Source organism: Varroa jacobsoni, unplaced genomic scaffold (genome assembly GCF_002532875.2).
Source record: "Varroa jacobsoni isolate VJ856 unplaced genomic scaffold, vjacob_1.0 scaffold_249, whole genome shotgun sequence".
Taxonomy (NCBI): Eukaryota; Metazoa; Arthropoda; class Arachnida; order Mesostigmata; family Varroidae; genus Varroa; species Varroa jacobsoni.
In genome coordinates, this window is record NW_019213151.1 from 33,844 (window position 1) to 52,062 (window position 18,219).

Consider the following 18,219-nt stretch of genomic DNA (forward strand, 5'->3'; position numbering starts at 1 on the left):
GTCCTGTATAATGTAAACTGTTTTCAATTGACGTGGGATTAGCAGTTAGGATATAACCGATGAAAGTGGTCGGAAATAGTATTACGAAAGAGAGGACAGACAGAGTGCTTCAAATGAAATTGTGGGGGAGGGGGGGGTCATCGATTTTGACCTTCATCGTGTCCGTGTGTGCCATGCGATTATATGCGTTGTTCAGGTGACCCTCACTTTCGTGCTCCGTTGGAAAAAAATACATTTTATTTTGCGGAATGAAATGTGAGCTTTTACGTAGTCCTGTTCTTTGCTTCTGTTCGCGCAAAAAGCGCTCGAATTCGTGAAATCAGCTTTGTTGGAAGACCACGTTTCCCAATTTTTGCTGGCGATGATTGATGCTCCTGTGTAGTATTACCACACTGAGGATATAGCTGAAAAATGTTTCGAATTAGATGCTCGGTACTGCCATGACGTACTCCTTCCAAGAGCTGACCCCTATCATGAAATTAAATGTGCCGAAATCTATATTAAAACCCTGGCAATTTTTGTGTTTTCCCAGTTAATAGGCGTTAACAACACATCATTGGCCGGACCTGTCTCGGCGTTCGGCATTTGGGTGCAGTATAAAATACGATCCTATTAGGAATTTTCTCCTGGCTCAGGCCCGCTGATCAGTGTTTGGCTCTAAGAAAGCACCTGACGTAAGGTGTATCATGAATATTCACAGGAATTGACAGTACAATGGTAAAATAACCTCAAACAAAAACAAATGCGGGACCTATTATTTCACACGTATACTATAGCTCGTTCATACTATAGTGGTCGTCTGTGTTAGTCCTTTTTGGAAAATGTGAGAATGCTTTGAACGGGTGAAAAAATGGAAACGCACATGAAAAAGTCTACTAGTCTGGTATATATAAGCTTGATATGTGGTACAATAAATGACATTTCTTATGTATCGTGTCGCTTCTGTAAGCGCGTGCCGTGCGATCGTATTTCTATTGTGATTCTGTTTCCAATGTTTTTGAAGTGTTCTTTCCAATTGTCCGTCGTCTGCTTATTGTGCTCATTCGTCTTCGTTGAAGCCATTCTTACAGTTTTCGGTTACGAGTGTGGCACGATTTTGTCGATTTCTGCTCGGATTTCTAACTTGTTGTTCGGTGCCAGCCAATAATGGGAAAAGTTCGCTTCTCTTACGCCTACAAGCACGATTGCATATTTAGATAGCACGGACACATCATTGTTACTTGGTAGCACTGGGTTAGCAGAGGACTCACCGAAATATCGCTTCTTTCTTACCCATACATAGTTTGAGCTATATTCAGTGTTACTGGAAGAGCTTCTGCTGCGGCAGACATAGTTCATACGATACCTCGCAAAGGATTGTCGTGGCTTAGCCTTAACATTCATAGTGCAACAGAATATAACTATGATGATGAGAATATAAATCTGTGCTAAAACATGATTTGTGTATATTTCGATATATTTGCAGGTTTTTATTGCGTAAACAACACACTAACATCCTGGCTGGCTATTGTTTGAGCGAGACAAAATGCCGGTTTGACAGTGTTGTCATTAATAGTAACTGTCAGATTACACGGAATGATTCGTGCGAGAGCGCGTCAGTGCCGGCCGTAACGTTATACGTTATAAAAGCTGGTTCGCGCAATTGAGGCAATTGTATTGACAATAGATAGTTATCTGTGGACAGTCAACGACAAACTGGGTAACGGCTATATGATCTACTTGTAATGGCGCCCATTCTTGCTTGCTGGAGATCAAATATCGACGCTGATATATATAGTTTAATTCAGGACGCAAATAACAGAAGTCGAGCACCGAGCAGAGCTGGCCCTAAAGCCGGAACATTTCAACTATGTTATAATAGTTGTCCGCCGCTGTGGACGAGCAAAATCCACAGTGGCTGCTAATCGTTATCGTCTTTCAACGCAGCGAGGCAGGAAAATAAAATTTGCTTGCAGACTGCCCTCGTCAATTTTGTTCACAGCTTTCCCTATTCATTCAACACGAATTGTATTAAAGAATCATTCAACGGCACAGTGCGCATAGGCTGTACGTGAAGATATTATAATTAGCCTAATAATAAGACGGAAGACGAGTTTACACGCGTTTTATGGCGATATGCGTACTTGATCAGCTTTACAATGTTATCAAGTTGCTAATGGCCGGTAGGCCACCTTGTGAGATGCCCGCTTTTTTGTTATCGTGCTCACGGAACGGATTGTTTTTCGTCTGTTGGAAACACATACATTGTCGTCATGCATATTTACGTCATAAATATTACGCTACTGACACTTACATCATACACACTCATAGTCGTGGCTGTTTCCACCAATTAAGTGTTTTCGGACGGATTATAAAAATCGAATTAAATCACGGAACCGACAATGGTGGTGTTTTAATATTGTAAATAATAAGAAAAAGTTCCGCCTGACCTAAAAGTACTTTTGTTTTTAGTTAACTCACGTAAATCTATTTTAGGCCGTTCTTTTACACTATACCTATGCAAATGTGTACGGATCAATTAGGAAAAAAAAAGAAATAGAACAGTACTTTCTCCTGTTACTGAAGTCTACCTAGACAGACGCTGTAGCTAGCGCCTTTTAATGAAATGTTATGGGTGAAAGTTCTGAGACCTTAGCATATGGTACGTGAAAGTATGATTTCTTCTACGGTTTCCGTTTTTTATAGAATAATATGAAAGTGGTTTCAAGGTAGACTCTTGTTGAATTTCGTCCCGTTCACTCCAGCACTCTATCGCTGTCTTACGAATGACTCAACGAGAAAATGCTATTTCCGCGTTTGGTTGAAGAATGGTTTGGTGGAACGCCCCTATTTTGATAGATCTGGCAATCAGGCAATATTCCATTCCATTATTCATCCCCACCGGGTAAATTGAATTCGTACACAGATTCACTTATGGCGTCTTTCGTTGTACAGGTCTGATTAAAAACTATACTTTGTTATGCATTGTTAATAGATGATGTTATGCGTGATGGCAAAAAAGTGGGTAGGAAACGAAAGGTCTCTTTATTGCGGTTCGTTTGTACCGTTTAGTGATTTTTTAGAATTCTTTTTAAAAGATCCGCAGTACTAAGATGCCTTATTTAAATGAGTTGTTTTTGAATTCTATGCGGCCCTAACATGCCACGTTCTAGTCTGTTCTATTCTGTGTAAATACAAACACAGACCGGTTTAACATACCTGCTAGAAATATTCGTCCAAGCTCTACTAGTTAGGCACACCGTAGGTGTTAAGCTTCGAACAGCATATAAAAACAAATACAGCGACTGACTGCCCTAACGTCCTGACACCGATGTCGTTTGTCCACAGAGTACAAGTATATAGAAGAAATGTTGTTTTGTTTCAAGAAAGGAATGATAAGACGGTATATAATAGATCATATATGAAATACTCATTCGTGACAATTTATATATTTGATCTATATACTTGATACATAATTGATAATGAGCTTATATGTAAAACACTACACACAATTTTATAGGAAATAGATCATCAGCCATTTTCATGCACTTGTTGATTGGCTCACATTGCATTATTTATTAAATATAATAACTTTGTGCATATATTCCCTCTAAAGCATATTGTGACTACTTTGTTCGGCTATTTCATATTGCATCATTTTGTTAATGCCATGGTAATCTCTGAAAACAGCTTCAAGTCTCTTCTTTGGCATGTTAATTTTAGTATTCTAGAAACGTTTGCCCTGGCGCAACAATCACTAGTTGTGAAGATTGCGTAGTTTGATTGATTCTCAGTTCTAGTGACGCTATGGATGACAAAAGTTCCGTCACTCGTTCAAATAATTATATATCAATGTATCCGTTCAGATAAATCTAATACCGAAACTGTTTTATTCCTATCGGAACAGGACACACTCAAACTTTCATGCCTCGGTACCATCGAATGATATAATAAATCAGATTAGAGGGGACAGTATCGTAGAGCCGATTTTCAAGTTCTCGTTCAAATTAGCCACCTCTATTAAATTGGTGAATCTCAAGTTCAATAATGGCATGACAAGGCCTCTGGTGGCTGCCTTGGCCTTGGTTTCGTATGCTTAACATAAGTTAAGCGTTATAACGATTGCATGCATTATACAAAGATTGCGTTTATGAAGATGATATGCTCTCAATCTGTGCTTAAAGAACACGGAAATTCTGCAGACATTTCTCAATACGTTTCCAGTTTTACAGCCTGTTGCATTGCTGCAGACTGCTGGCTTCCAACACGAACTGCGTGTATGCTCGTCTTTGAACATAAGCCGTCACGTGCCCCCAAGTTTAGTAGACAAACACGTTACTATTACAGTATTATGAAGAGACACTTCAACTTTTCAATGTAAGGAACATTTTAAAGCGTCACTGTTTCGACGATTGTTCATTAATCTACGCTGTGCATTTAAAAGAAACATCCGAGAACGTTTACCGTTTTGATATATTCACTTTACCATCAAATAAACTATGTTGATATTAAATGGATTCTACTCTCCATCTAGATTCGTACTATGATATTATCGAACTCTGCCAACCGAGACAATGTATAATGTCGTTCTTCGTTGGTATGCAACGAGCACTTGTGTCGCATTACAATGCAGATCCAATAGTTTTGCAGAAGTTAAATTAATCATAAACAGTAACAAGTATTACCAGCTCACTATGATTAGTGGTAATTATCAGAGGAGCGACGCATTTATCTAAGTATACACAGATTCAGGTTTTTTCTAACTGCTTCATTTTATGCTGCAGCAAATAAAGAGTTCATTAGAGATTTCATTTCACCACATAATTGCCACAATTCTTGGCTTATAGCAAAACAATTCGCCGCTGTTTGCGGCAGTTTGCGTACCTTTCAAATGAACGGGGGCTTTCGCATGTACGCTATCATTGTTTTGTCGCTGTGTTTTGTGACATACTGTATTCTTTTTTTTTTTTTAATTGAAATTGAAATGCTTTGATTTCCGCTCAGTATAATGTTGATGGAAGAAACACGGATGAAAATTTGGATGGCGGCTGGCTCATCTGCAGCGATTCGGAACGGTACAGGACGCTCGCTTAAGGTTTATGTTTATTAATGAATGTTTTAGCGAAATGTTTATTAAACCAAACTTAAGCGAAACGCCATTATATAGTTTCGAAGTATAATGCCTAAATGCGTTGAAGAATATTGTAGATTACGGAATTCGGATTTAATTCCTATGAATCTCTTCGAGTTTTGGTTAATGCTGCGCTTAGCATAAAGACATATGAAAACAACGATCATTGTAATGAAGTCGTTCTCAGGGGCGTTCGTATATTAGCTTTCTCACGGCACTGATCAACATATCATTGTCGAAGCCTAAAAGGGCAGCTTTTTGCCGCTTTCTTCCGCCCTCTGTGCAGAAGTTGACATTGCAATACACGTTTGCAACGTTTGGATCTTCATTCACTGAGGTTTATGCGTGGTTGGTGCGTTGCGATCCGTATCTATCGATGATGCGATTTAAGGACGCCGAGCGATCTTCCTTTTGTTCGAACAGTGCTTTCTGTTTGATTGGTGCATTTCGTTCTGAGCGACATTCGGGAAATACTATCCTATATGTGGCCCTCGTTGCCTAATAGATACGAGCGACTTAGAAGTAAGGGAGCTGGTTCTTTGTGTATTTGCAAAGTTGCAAAAAAATCGAAGACGTCTAAAAGTAATCATTACGAATTGGTTTACAATTTCCCGGAAAAAGGCGAAAAAAAAGATGGAGATTTGCCTCTGAAGACGATCTGCGTGCGTGTCTGTGGTGTCTAAGTCACACATGTGCTCGTCAATTTGCTTGTCGGGGGGCGGAAAACCAGTTTCGTAGGAATATTTCAAAGTATACTTCCAATTATATTTTTGCGAAAACGTGCAAAACGTCTAAACTCATCCCAGGGTGCCAAGAAGTGAGATCCCCATACAGTGAAAATAGCCAGTGTCGAAGTAATCTTGTAGGCATGCATGAACATTCAGATACGGGAACTGTTGTACGAAAGAAACGATTCCTGAGCGTTTAAATCAAAGTCGATATAATTTCATAAGGAATATCATTTTACGATGTGCACTGTCATTACATGTACTAGTTGTGGTCCGTTTGTTTTTTATGTCCATCCGTATGTAGCATCCGGTGCTTAAGCTACGGCTAGTTATGTTGTAAATATAAAGATTTTGAATAGTCGATGGTATCTGCAGTTTAAAGAATACAGAGTCACTGCCGATTGCTATTGACTAGGCAAACATGGCGGTTAAGCATAATGGAAATTTTTAAAAGATGAATCATGTTCCCGCAAACGATTGCACTTAAATCTACAGCGATCACTATTATTAGACAAACTCAGGCAGCGTTTTTTTTTTTAATAAACTTTCCATTCTTAGCCCGTTTTTGAATTCGCAAAACACTGCAAGCTGGCTAGAGGGATCGGAGATAGCAGACCATTGCGACAAAAGTGTAGTTTACCTAATAGCAGCAACAAAAAATGCTTCTATTTGTGTTCCCTTTAGTTAAAGATCGCACTTGCTTATTGCCAGACAAAGATTCCTCGTACTAAAATAAGCCAAAGCAAATGAACAGTTCATTAAGGCATTTCCGCAGCGCTCGCTGCCATACTGCAGTATCCCCATACTTGAAGTAACGGTACTATTGAGATCTATCCATACTTCAAAAACGTGTGGTATTTCGGGAATTTTAAAAAATTCATCGGTTCCCACCTAATACTAAGAGTCGCGAATTGAATCTGATTCAGACCGAAAAGTGAATTATATTAATCGACTAATTGATAGTTTTTTTTAATCGTCTCTCTCTTTTTTGATACTGCTAGTGCAAGAGATGAACAGCGATCGAATTCAGCATTTGTCAGCACTTGGTCTATAATAAACTTGAAATATTCAAGTTCATTATAGAATTATTCAGCATTACTAAGTATTAGTCGCATACATTTTGTTAGCATTTTCAACCGATACAGAATGCGATAGTACAGATTGAATGCTGTTTACATGCATATGGTGATCATCTCAATAGCCCAGAGGAGCTCGGTAGGCTGATAATCGACGCTAATCATAAATAGGTCGTCGTGCAAGTTCGCACAGGTGTATATACCTTTCGAAACAAGCAAATGTCATATATAAATATATATATATATGACAACAGCCTCTCACAACCAATATCTGCTTGACATATTAATAACATTGTGGTCCTCCCTAAGTGTACATAGTGAATATATAGATGCTAATTGAAATTCAGATTTCACTGAGTTACATACATAAAAAGTACATGGTTGAAACTCAGTGAGGTCTGAACTTCAATTAACATGTCAATATATCCACTATATGCACCTAGGGACGACGACAGAGTCAAGCATATATTGGTCGTACTGAACACCAATGCTGTTTCCTGTTGTTTTAAGAAATGTTGTTTTAAGTTGATGAAACATTTTGTAAGCAATACAGAATCAAAATAATAAAAAATTTGGTCTGCTCGGCAGGGAAGTTTATCAAAAAAGTAGTGTTAATATTAATATAACCATTATTTAAATCAAGGGATAGAAGTACCCAATGTGGTATCAAGACATATCAGTTTGATTGAATTATTGTAGCACTTCACAAACGAAGAGCGGCTGTGTTTATGTAAAGCTGATTTTGCGATCGTCGTCACCAGTAGCGCTGAGCGTAATCTAATTTCATGTGATAATTCCAGACTTTTCTCTCACGGAGAATATTGATATATTTTTAGTATAGTAGTTTTAAAATATAACAAAATGAAGCGAACAGTTTTTCGTTGAAGCAGTAGAGCTAGTGTGTCAAACTATCATGTCACTGACATTGTTTCTTTATCATTCTTTGGATCTAATCGTGTAAAATTATTCAAGATCGGCTTGATTTTGTCATATCGACAAATTGTCAACTGGATGTATCGAATTGGGTCACATTTGACGAAATCTATTCAGTTATTTACGCATACGGTCTTTTCTTGTCTCTGGCATTCCCCCAGACAAGAATTCGTTCGAGCTCCATCTGTTCAGGTCAAACAACCACGGTCAAGCAGAAGCTAGCACCTCGGTGCGTAGATAAGGAACGAAAGGAACTACTTCCGTCTCGCGCCACTGGTCAAGGCGTCTAATTTGAAGGCGTCAGGACGTTTGTTATGTGTTTGTGACTGTCCTAACAGTAATCAACACAGAGTTTGCTGTGTTCCTAGCTGCTTCAGTAAATGAAGGTACATGAAGCTATTGACTCCAAGACGATTATGAGAAAATTGACTCAGCCACACACAGCTGAGACCTAGGCAATTGTTAACCAAGGAGTAAGGGAGCGGTTCTACTAATAAAGAGAAGTGTCTTCGTAATAGTCTCAAGGAATGTAAACGACAAATAACAAGCAAATATTCTTTATTAGACACTACGGGGCAAAGTGGAGCTGTTTTAACAAAGAAGTAAGGTGTGTCATCTCAATGCACTCCCTTATACGTTTCATAAATAAATACAAATAGTGCATTTAAATTCTGGCTTCTGAGATAACTGGCGATTAGCAGCAGTTCTGTAAGCGGAACTGACTAGAGGACTCCAAAAAGCTAAATATAAGTAATATAGCTTTTTCTATAGATATTTCGCACTATGTTCGTCGTCCCGTCTCACAATTGCCGTTTGCCACCAATCATAAAGCTACCTCGCATCTCAAGACGCTATACTCCGCCAAGTGGCAGGTGACGCATGTGACTAGAGGTGAACTTTTGAAACTTTCCGATAAGTAGTAAAACTATAGGTGTTCAATGGGTGAAAACTAAAGTAACTTGATAAGCTATGTATCTTTAAATGTCAAGTTGCTTTAACTTGAAACTTTCGGGAGTGGCGTGTTCGTTGTACCCGCATAATCAGATTACTTGAAGTCGCAATGCTTATAAGGCGTAGTTTCGAATTTTATAATCACATAAATAACGTGCTTCTTACGTGCGATGTTGTTTTCAGCTGCTTCCTCATGGACGGCCATCAATCCCGTATGGGAGGTGAAAAAGCTCTCCCATGACACCCCCCTGAACTACCCCTATTCATTATTGTTTCCTTTCATAGATTTTTCATTATCTGCTAGCCCCCCTAATCCAACTGGTGAGATGTTTTCTAAAGGCATCCTCGTTTTCAACGCATTTGGGCAAACCTTTCGTTTACTGCTTCATGAAACAGAGCACTTAATCCACGATGACTTCACGACGCACCACCACGAACCTCATAAAAATGACACAATCCCCAATTCCAGTCACCTACAGGAAATCCTACCTCCGGAAACACGACATCAGATCATCGAGCACAAAATAGGAAAACAGGTTTGTACATGAATTTCGTTATTTTTGCAAAACAGAGCTAGTTTTGTGTGATATTAAAAGACTGATTGTGTTTCTGAAAGACTGAAACAGATAAGACTAAACTAAACCTGGTCTTCTCCTTATTTAACTATTAGCTATTATATGCTCATAGCAGCAAACCTAAATATTTGAATAAGCGTATAATTTTTCAAGCATTCTACGATGATGTAAATTTATAAAGGTTCTCTTTTTATTGAAAAAAGGCGGTGATGTCTTCACACTACTATTCTGGCTATTGGACATAGGGTTGATTACGTACTGTGTTTTTTGGTTGCTAACATATATATAAACAAAGGTCTGAAAGAGACTTTTTTCTCGGATCTTCTTTTTGGTCCTAAGTGCCATTTGCTATACTAGTGAGTTATTTTTCTTTCATCCTAGATATGCCTTAGATCGTTTGGAAAAACGTCTCAATCGTTAGAACCTTGCTTTTCCACTTATCCGTTGAGCTCTCGTCCACAGAGTTGGCGGTTATTATAATCAGTTAAAATCATGGCAAACTTATTCTTCCAATCGGTCGCGAAACTTGATGCTATTACGAAGTGCATATATAACTATATAGATTCTCAGGTGTCTACTTACATTTATTTTGGAATCATCATTCTGTAATACTTACTGCTCCCCATAGGAGATTGATGTTATATTATGCGTTAAACGCTTTAAACAGTCCACAAGTAACGTTTATACGGTGCTGTCGAGTGAGTTTTAACCTTTAAGGAAGGATATTCGATCAAAGGGAGGCCTGAACTGGTTTGTCTGAGCTATCGTTCTCGCTCCCATGCAATAATCCCTTGAATTAAACATGCTAAAAACATGTTTTGACAAAAGAATTATAATTCAGAGTGTCCATTTTGGGTGTAAGGCTGTTCCCTCTTCATAGGAAGCTACTCAATAAACATCGGTATCTATGCTAGAAATCAATGGGATGGTTGTGACAGACTTTAAAGTTCAGCGACGAAAGTGTTGAGCGAATGAAAATTTATTCCCAGTACAATTGAATCCAATAGGTTCAATGAGCTCTATTCAATTTAGTCCGCCCCTTTGTGCTATTCACGAGTGACTGGTTCCACTTAGAAGCAATAAGAAAGAACTTAGCGTGACATTTGTATTCATATTTCTAGACCAGCTTCAAATAGCTTCAACTGCACAAAAATGATGCAAGCCTTTTTTTTTAGCTTTATGACGGTGCCTATCTGAAAATTCAAATGCCATTTCATCTATATATCATCATGATACACTAGAACACAATATACGATGGGGAACCTGATCTATGTTCCAAAACTAGGGTAAGTCATCATGAACACGTTTGGAATAGGAATTGTTCACTGGCCTTTTAATACCAGCGTCTAATACGCTATTGATTTTTCAACCATTTACAGCGCTAATCCATTTTTGTTTGCCTATGTTATTAGTGATTTTTCTATAGATTAGCTAATCGGCATTGAAAACGTTGTATTCAGTTCAATGATATTGTGTGCTAGTGTCATAATGTCATAGAACGGGAGCTTTCGATAACTACTGAATAACTGGCAAAAATCTATCCATTTTATGCACTTGGTGTTTTATTTACGACATCGAAGGTTTTCAATCCTGCGTTTGCCACACGGTGTATTCATAAAACAAGGGATGACTGCAACGGCAGTTTGAATAATCGCGCCAACTTGAGCTTTTGTTATTTTAAAAGCTTGAAGCGATCGGACGAAGCATAAACAGGAACTGTGCTGTTAATAATAGCTACATTATTAATTCCTGTTTTTGATTATTGATGATGCTGTTGTATTCGCCGTTGGTTATGTCTCGTTCATGCTGGATAAAGCGGCAGTTAATAGCTTCATATCCTTCTAAAGAATGAAAATCTGTTATACTTCCTATCCATCTAAGGTTCGCTGGATTCGAGATGCGAGACGGGTCGTCATATCGTCTGTTCATTTTGGCAGTTTTGTTGTTGTGGTAACTCTGGTGTGGCTTTATTTATGTGGAAGACACCAGCACAGAACTGGGTACGTACAGCTGCAACGGTTAAGCCAATGACAGTAGCGGAATAAACAACAGAAGAGTTGTTAGCGTGCTAGCCTCACCATACCCTCCTCGGTCAACACACTCGGTATAAGGACATCGTCGTCTGATTTATAGTTTCGAATCACCTCAATGGGACCTGTTTTTCCGTTGTCAATTTCTCTCGAAAAATTGTTGCCTGTTTTATGGAAATACAGGAAAAAAAAGAGAACATAGAGCACGAAAAAGTAACTCAAGCCAGGGTGCAACAGTGCAGATTTTGCTTTCCACTTACATGTAATGCATTGTTACAGCAACAGCATTGGTTGCTTTGCTTCTCTAAAACCAGAAATCAAATAAAACTGATACAGGCGCTTTTTATGATTAGGGTCGCCTGATCTATGCCTCGATCAAATTTTAGATGACTCTGCACAGAGGGGCAGGTTGTCAGGCTAAGCTGACTCAGATTTCGCGAGATTTCTTGCATCCTCTGCGAGAACTTTGTCATTTCACGAAAGGGATTCTGCCTAGGATCGCATTGGTATTGTAGCTGCATGACACATAAAGAGCAGTGTAATTTTCTTGGGCGAATAATTGTTTTGATATAAGGATGGTCCGGAAGCTATTTCAGATGCAAATGGCAAAGCGGTCTACGAAGCATCGGCCTTACTAACAATACACGCCAATATGTGAATTAGAACTTCTCTAAGCCTAGTTCGGCGAATTGCAGTTCGACAATGTCTCGAAAATGGGAGGACAGTTGTTTTTCTTTTTTAACTTTATATAATTTTGGATTGTATACTTGTTTTAACGTTCGTTGTAACAGGCTGACCGGTCGTCAGCAAAATACTTGAATCATCACTACAGGTTATTATTGATCTAGCCAAAGGGAGGTCGTCATTCTAGTTAGTCTTTCCAACAAATGTTTGGGCAGTGGCCGAGCACTAGAAACCGTTTAAAGATAGCTAATTGCTTGCTTCAACGAAGTAGTCCATGGAGTGTTCAGATCCAGTTTTGCTCTAAGGAGCTAATCGAATTCAAAGGGACCACTTTACATGTAAACCCCAATGCCAACTGAAGCTATTGCTAATCTCGTTTACGACGAAATTTACGTATGTTCCCTACACATATTGTATTTACGCAAATTTCCCAGGGTATGCTTGTTGTATGTACCGTCATACTCTCTCAAGGGCGTAGAGAATCATTAAATAGAATTGAATAACTCGGCAAACCAGTTTGATTTTACAGCTATGAAGATTTGTACTTTAGTTAGTTGCGTGTAGTTTGACGTAGAAAGGGTGAAATTCAAGATAAGCCACCCTCTCTGTCTGCAGTAGGATGACGTAGCGTATCACGGAGACGGGTTGGCTGATCGCATAACTCATCGGGTTCATGTGATAAGCTGCCATGATATATTTACAGGTATACGGAGCGTATCTGAGACGGGTATGAGGACATTCTAAGAGAAGCGTATTGACTACTAAGCCATGAGGACAGCCAGGTTCAAGTTACGAGGACAGGCCCTCTTCGATTCCCATAGGGATAAATCATGGCGTATAGTCCTAACATAAGTCGGGGCCAATGAAATACCTTACAGGAATGTTTAGCGATTATTGACCACTGATTATATCTGTTTGTTGGCGTTAAGAACAGTGTGACGTGTACACGTTGGGCTGGACATACAGCCTGCCAGTAGTGGCGCCTTTGATCGATTTTGGAAGGAAACTATCGTTGTGCTGATTCAATTGTAGATATAATCCTTCAAGCACCGGCGACGGTGGTGTTCGGGTAACTCTTACAGCGGTTTATTGTTCACTTAGTGAATTTTGCCAAACCTGATGAATTGATTAGATTTCATAGATCAAGCCAAGCTCAGGTAGCTAACTGAAAACGTAAAAAACCAAATGCAATGCATTAAAGGATGCCAGTGTGTGCTATCGTGTTGTAAGTAGTCCTCTTTTACAATACAAGAAGTGATTTTATTAAATCATTATTTGAATTTGATATTCAAATGACGCAGAATTTTGTTACTTTCAAGAGCATAGACTTCGATAACCCTCCTAAGAAGTTTTTCGGCGTGGGATCCAAATTCTACGATATTGGTTAGACGTACTTAACGTAATTTAATACACGTAGCAGAAAGTGCTCTCATTGCATTAATTACGTATTGTCAAGTAGAGTATCACTATTCACTGCTGAAATATGTAGGAATAATCTTTCTAGAAATAAGTAGGTTTTCTCTATCCCGTAAGGGTAGCTTCTCAATTGCTGAGACGACAGCCTTTAATTGTTTATACGAAGATGATCAAGTCTATCGTGGGCCCGCTGAAGAACACTTTAAAAAGCCCTTTTATATCCAAGGTACACGAAGCCATTTAAACGTGTTGTCTCAACATTGCTTTAAGTGTAATAAAAAAAACTTAGAGCGAGCTCGAGTGATAGGATAGCGGCAAGTTCGCACGTAAGTGATGCAATAGACACCAAAGGCACCTGTTACTATGAAATACTCGCTAAAAACAAACAGTGAATGCGGATTGTGATCTCGAATTTTTCGAACGACTCATGAATCGCTGGTACGGCGGTCGAAAGAACATCGTGTGCTTACCTGATGACATTGTTAGACTCCATGTTTGTACCTCAATTACTTTAACTTGCATTGAGCAAAACAACATGTAACGTTGGCTTCAACCCGCGATCACAGGGCTTTGTCATCCATGCTCTAAAAAAGACGACTGGTGGACAAACAAATCTCACTATCGATATCCTTCGCGAAATTACATATAAGAACGCCAGAATTCCCAAAAGCCATAACGTTAGAATAAGCGTGTAAAAAATAGATACAAGTACTTCTAACACATACGACAAAATCGTTCTTATAGCCATTCAGTTTCAGGGTCTGCCAGATTCGCTGATAACGGCCTAATAGCATTGTATATCTGGTTCAGTCAGGCTAACTCTATATATTCTGATTTAATTATAATTTATATTGCTATCATAACTAGAAGCCTTTAAGGTTAGTTATTCTGTCACTCTACTAGTTATGTGCGATAAAGTACCAGAAAAACACGAAAATAACAGGTAAATAGTGGTCTTCAAACTAATAATACAAAACCTGCTTTACTCAGAGAAATGTTTAACATCGGGTGTAGTCTGCGCACTTAGGAGCTCTGGGTGCAGTGCCCTATACAAAACAATTGTTGATAATGATATCAACTGTTGCAGTTTCCATGTATTTCCAAATGTATCCTTTATTACAACGACTAACTGTTCAAAGAACAAGAAATAACGAGTTTTTCCTATATTTTTCAACCCGTATATTGAAAGCGTGAACGGCATACATTGTATCTCGCTCTAAAACTTGCGGTGAAGTTTCCCAAAAGCCAAAACTATGTTTTTTTATATATTTCCGATAACTAAATCCGCTTTGCCGTTGAAATTCTTCAAATGGATTATTTACGTATTTTCAATTTTATTCTTGTGAACATCGTAACATTGCTCGTGTCGCAAAGATAAATAAGATACACAGCTCTCCTTACATAGTTGCTTGCAGAATTACTAAATGATTATCGAGTCTAATTCTAAGAAAACAAATCTGTATAAAAGAACTACTGCCAGTGTATAATTTCTGCTTCATACTGCAATATATATTGCAATTACGTTGGAGCGTACTGCTCGAGAGTTTTCGCACTTCATTCTTGCCTGGGTTGAAAAAGATAAGTTACTGTTTGTTTCCATGTATCCGTCTCAACGGATACTAAATGTGGCTTACAAGACAAAGCACGTGCTGTTGTCTATGGCGATACGCTTTTGAAGAGATAGGATTTCTTAGAAACATTCCGAGTTTTTTTACAACTTAAGTGTATGATACTTGGTGTTAGTTATTTTTCCAGTTCCTCTACATATACAAAATGCATGTGCTTTGTTTTTACCACGTTCAGTCCCTGAGAAGGTTTATTACGTCTAAAAAGAGGCTCCGATCATTGCATTGTGTTGTTCTGTACTAATAATAGCTCACACCCGTCTGTAACCAGCGTTCCGGTCAAATCTGAAGGCAAATTATGCCAGCGTAATGCATCTAGGTAATGGTTAGGATCAGTCACTTTGCATATAGTTAGGAAGTAATGAGAAGCAATACGATTACCTTACGGGCCACGTTCATATTCAAGGCCTGCAATACCTTTGACGTGGTCCACTAGTCTTACTAATGCCTTAGACAATACCGAACGTTCATTTAACGAGCCGTCAACAGTATTTGGGATTTCTTAAAATAAACCGAAATTCATTTGTGATTCAGTTAACGCTGTCGCGTACACATGTTTCTGTGATCGGCGGCCCTTTGCTAAGAATTCACTAATGCCATAGACACGGCATAAAGTGTAGTCACTGAAAGATGTTTGTGTCTAACTTGAACTACCAATTCTATGCATACGTACGATACGATACTCTTATGTCGCCGTTTTTTGTGCGGAAACTGGCTTTAGTGTTTAAGCTCACCACATATCTATTTCTATACAGTGTTTGCTGGATTTCGAGACTTTCTAGCTTCGAAAACTAATGCCCTATTATTATTATTGTTATTATGAATATGAACGTCCACGAACTTTTTCTTCTTTTTTCAAATACCAAACCTGGCAGCATAGATAACCAGCGAAACTTCTACAATATAGTAGACACGCACGTATAAAATTAAAAGCCTGTTTATTCGTTCGTTGATCTCGGGTTGCGCGCGCGTTCATTCATCATAAACGAGCAACGTCACCGCGTCCGCTAAGTGTCGGTGTTCTCCTTAGCCAGCTACGTTTGTGTGAGCGAATCTGTCACCTAAATTCGCGTGACGTACTCGGCTCGCTATCCTGTCTTTAAACTCGGACTGTTATACGGACGACCATTGAGCAGACTGCGTCTGCGCATTTCCTCCATTCACTCGTTCGGTGGCCCCAATAGCACTTGGTTCCATCTTGTCATAGTCGTTCGCCGTCATGCGTCAGCAGATGTGGCGTATTGCTGGTATGAAGCTGGCTTGTACTGCTATCTTCGCAGACCACTGCGTCAAGAAAATCGCTCGTGGGCGTGTGGCCCGATTTTTGCGCGTCGCTCGGTTTACGCTGATGCGTAGAGCATGAGAAAAAGGCGATCAACAAGCGCAAAAACGGATGAAACTTGGCTTTTGCACAAACGACGTCATTGTGCTTCTCCCCCTCCTAATGTTGACTGTCACGACAAAGTCACAAACACACGCCCACCATAAGGTTTGCACTGTCCAGCAGCGTTTGTGATTTTTCAAACTGCATTTTCGGAGAAGAAAAAGCGTGGTCAGTAACTGTAGGTAAAAACTGAGTGCAAAGAAGTTCGTGTTGCTGCTACACCTGAGTCGAGAATCGATCCAAGCAGACACACGTAGAATATCAGGGAATGCAGTATATCGTGAATTTGTGTTGAACTGTGGGCCTGCGCTGATGCTGTATGAAGTGTTCTGTTAACATTGTTGTGGGCCCTCGGGTCAATAAGATTGATTCTGCTTGAGCACCTATTCATGGCGAGTGCTCAATCGTCTTCTGCTTCGAATTGTTTCTGTGGAACGATGATCTGTTGCCGTGTGAATTTAGTATACCTTTGCTGTTAGATTGATGAATCTCAGCCAGCCAATGAGTGTTGTAGACACTGCGGCTGTTTTTGCCAGACTTGGCTTTTCTATACTGCTAGTTGTGCTATGATGGTGTTGTCGTACATTTCGGCGGTGCGCTCAACCTTTGCGTGGGTAGATTACGTGCCGGCTACTGCATCGTTAGCGATCGATTTGGCGCTTGGATAGGTGACGTTCATTACGTCTATTGAGCAGAACTGAGCAGGCAGATAGTTATGGAGAGTCAAATCGACAAAAAAACGGGGGGGCAAAAAGGCTGTAATCACATAAACTGCTTTCTGCCGGCCAGCTTCTGCGGATCGTCGAAGTCTACGCTGTTTTCTGTGTGCAGGGCTATTGTCCCCATTTCTGGTGCATCTTGTTTATCTGCCATAAGAACAGCTGATTCGACTGCTGTAGCAGTTACTGAAGAAGTTAGATTATGCACACTATAATGCCGCAGAAATGACCAGTGGAGAGCTGAAAGAGAGGCAGCAGGGTTGGGGAAGGAATGAAGATGAAAAATCACTTTTTCTTGGCTAGCGATAGTGTATTGTTCTTAGTACTGGTTCTAGATTGCGATATCTGTAACGAGTTATCTCCTATTAGACTATACATGCAAAAGTCATGACAGACCATTAGATGTCAAAGCTTGCTACTTCAGCGCCCACCGAACGGCAAATGGACAGTGCGATACCGTTAACAACGGCGCACGACAGGGATCAAAGTACGGGGGACTACTAGTGGTAGTGGTTGAACAACGAGTCCCAGCGAAAAGCCGAAATCGAGCGAGCGACCGACCGACGGACAGAATGGCGGCCCTTCTGCTGCCAGTCGCCCATAGAAGGAATTTGGCTATTGTATTATGCCACCCAGCGGGAAGCGTTCCGGAAATCCTTTGAGACGTCAGTCAGTCCTGAGGGTTCACATCTGAGCAACAGTACTAGCCTCGTTTAGTCATACGTGCGGTGAGGAAATGCGAGCTTTTGCAGGTGTTTGTGCGAATTCGGATGACTTTTCTGAGCTGAGCTTCCACGTTGCGCAATGTTAACGTTAAGTGGCTCTGAGCTCGATTTCTTTACGCCAAATCATAATTGACAAACTTAAAACCTTATTTGATTGAGATTAGTGAATAGCAAATTAATTGTAATCTGAGTTTTTGGTTGCGTTTTAACTAGTAATTGATCAATTGACAACGGTGCATTTAAATAATAACGACAAATGGCAA

General features: G+C 39.6%; 1 protein-coding gene across 4 annotated transcripts in view; it reads left to right on the plus strand.

Moving 5' to 3' along the window:
• Meltrin (disintegrin and metalloproteinase domain-containing protein meltrin) overlaps positions 1-18,219 on the plus strand; it is a 77,711-nt gene that overhangs the window by 5,195 nt on the left and 54,297 nt on the right. For all 4 annotated transcript variants that reach the window (XM_086967516.1, XM_022829979.2, XM_086967517.1 and 1 more), the window contains one exon: positions 8,982-9,334. In XM_086967516.1, the coding sequence (XP_086823642.1) occupies positions 8,982-9,334 (353 nt within the window). The remainder of the gene's footprint in view (positions 1-8,981; positions 9,335-18,219) is intronic.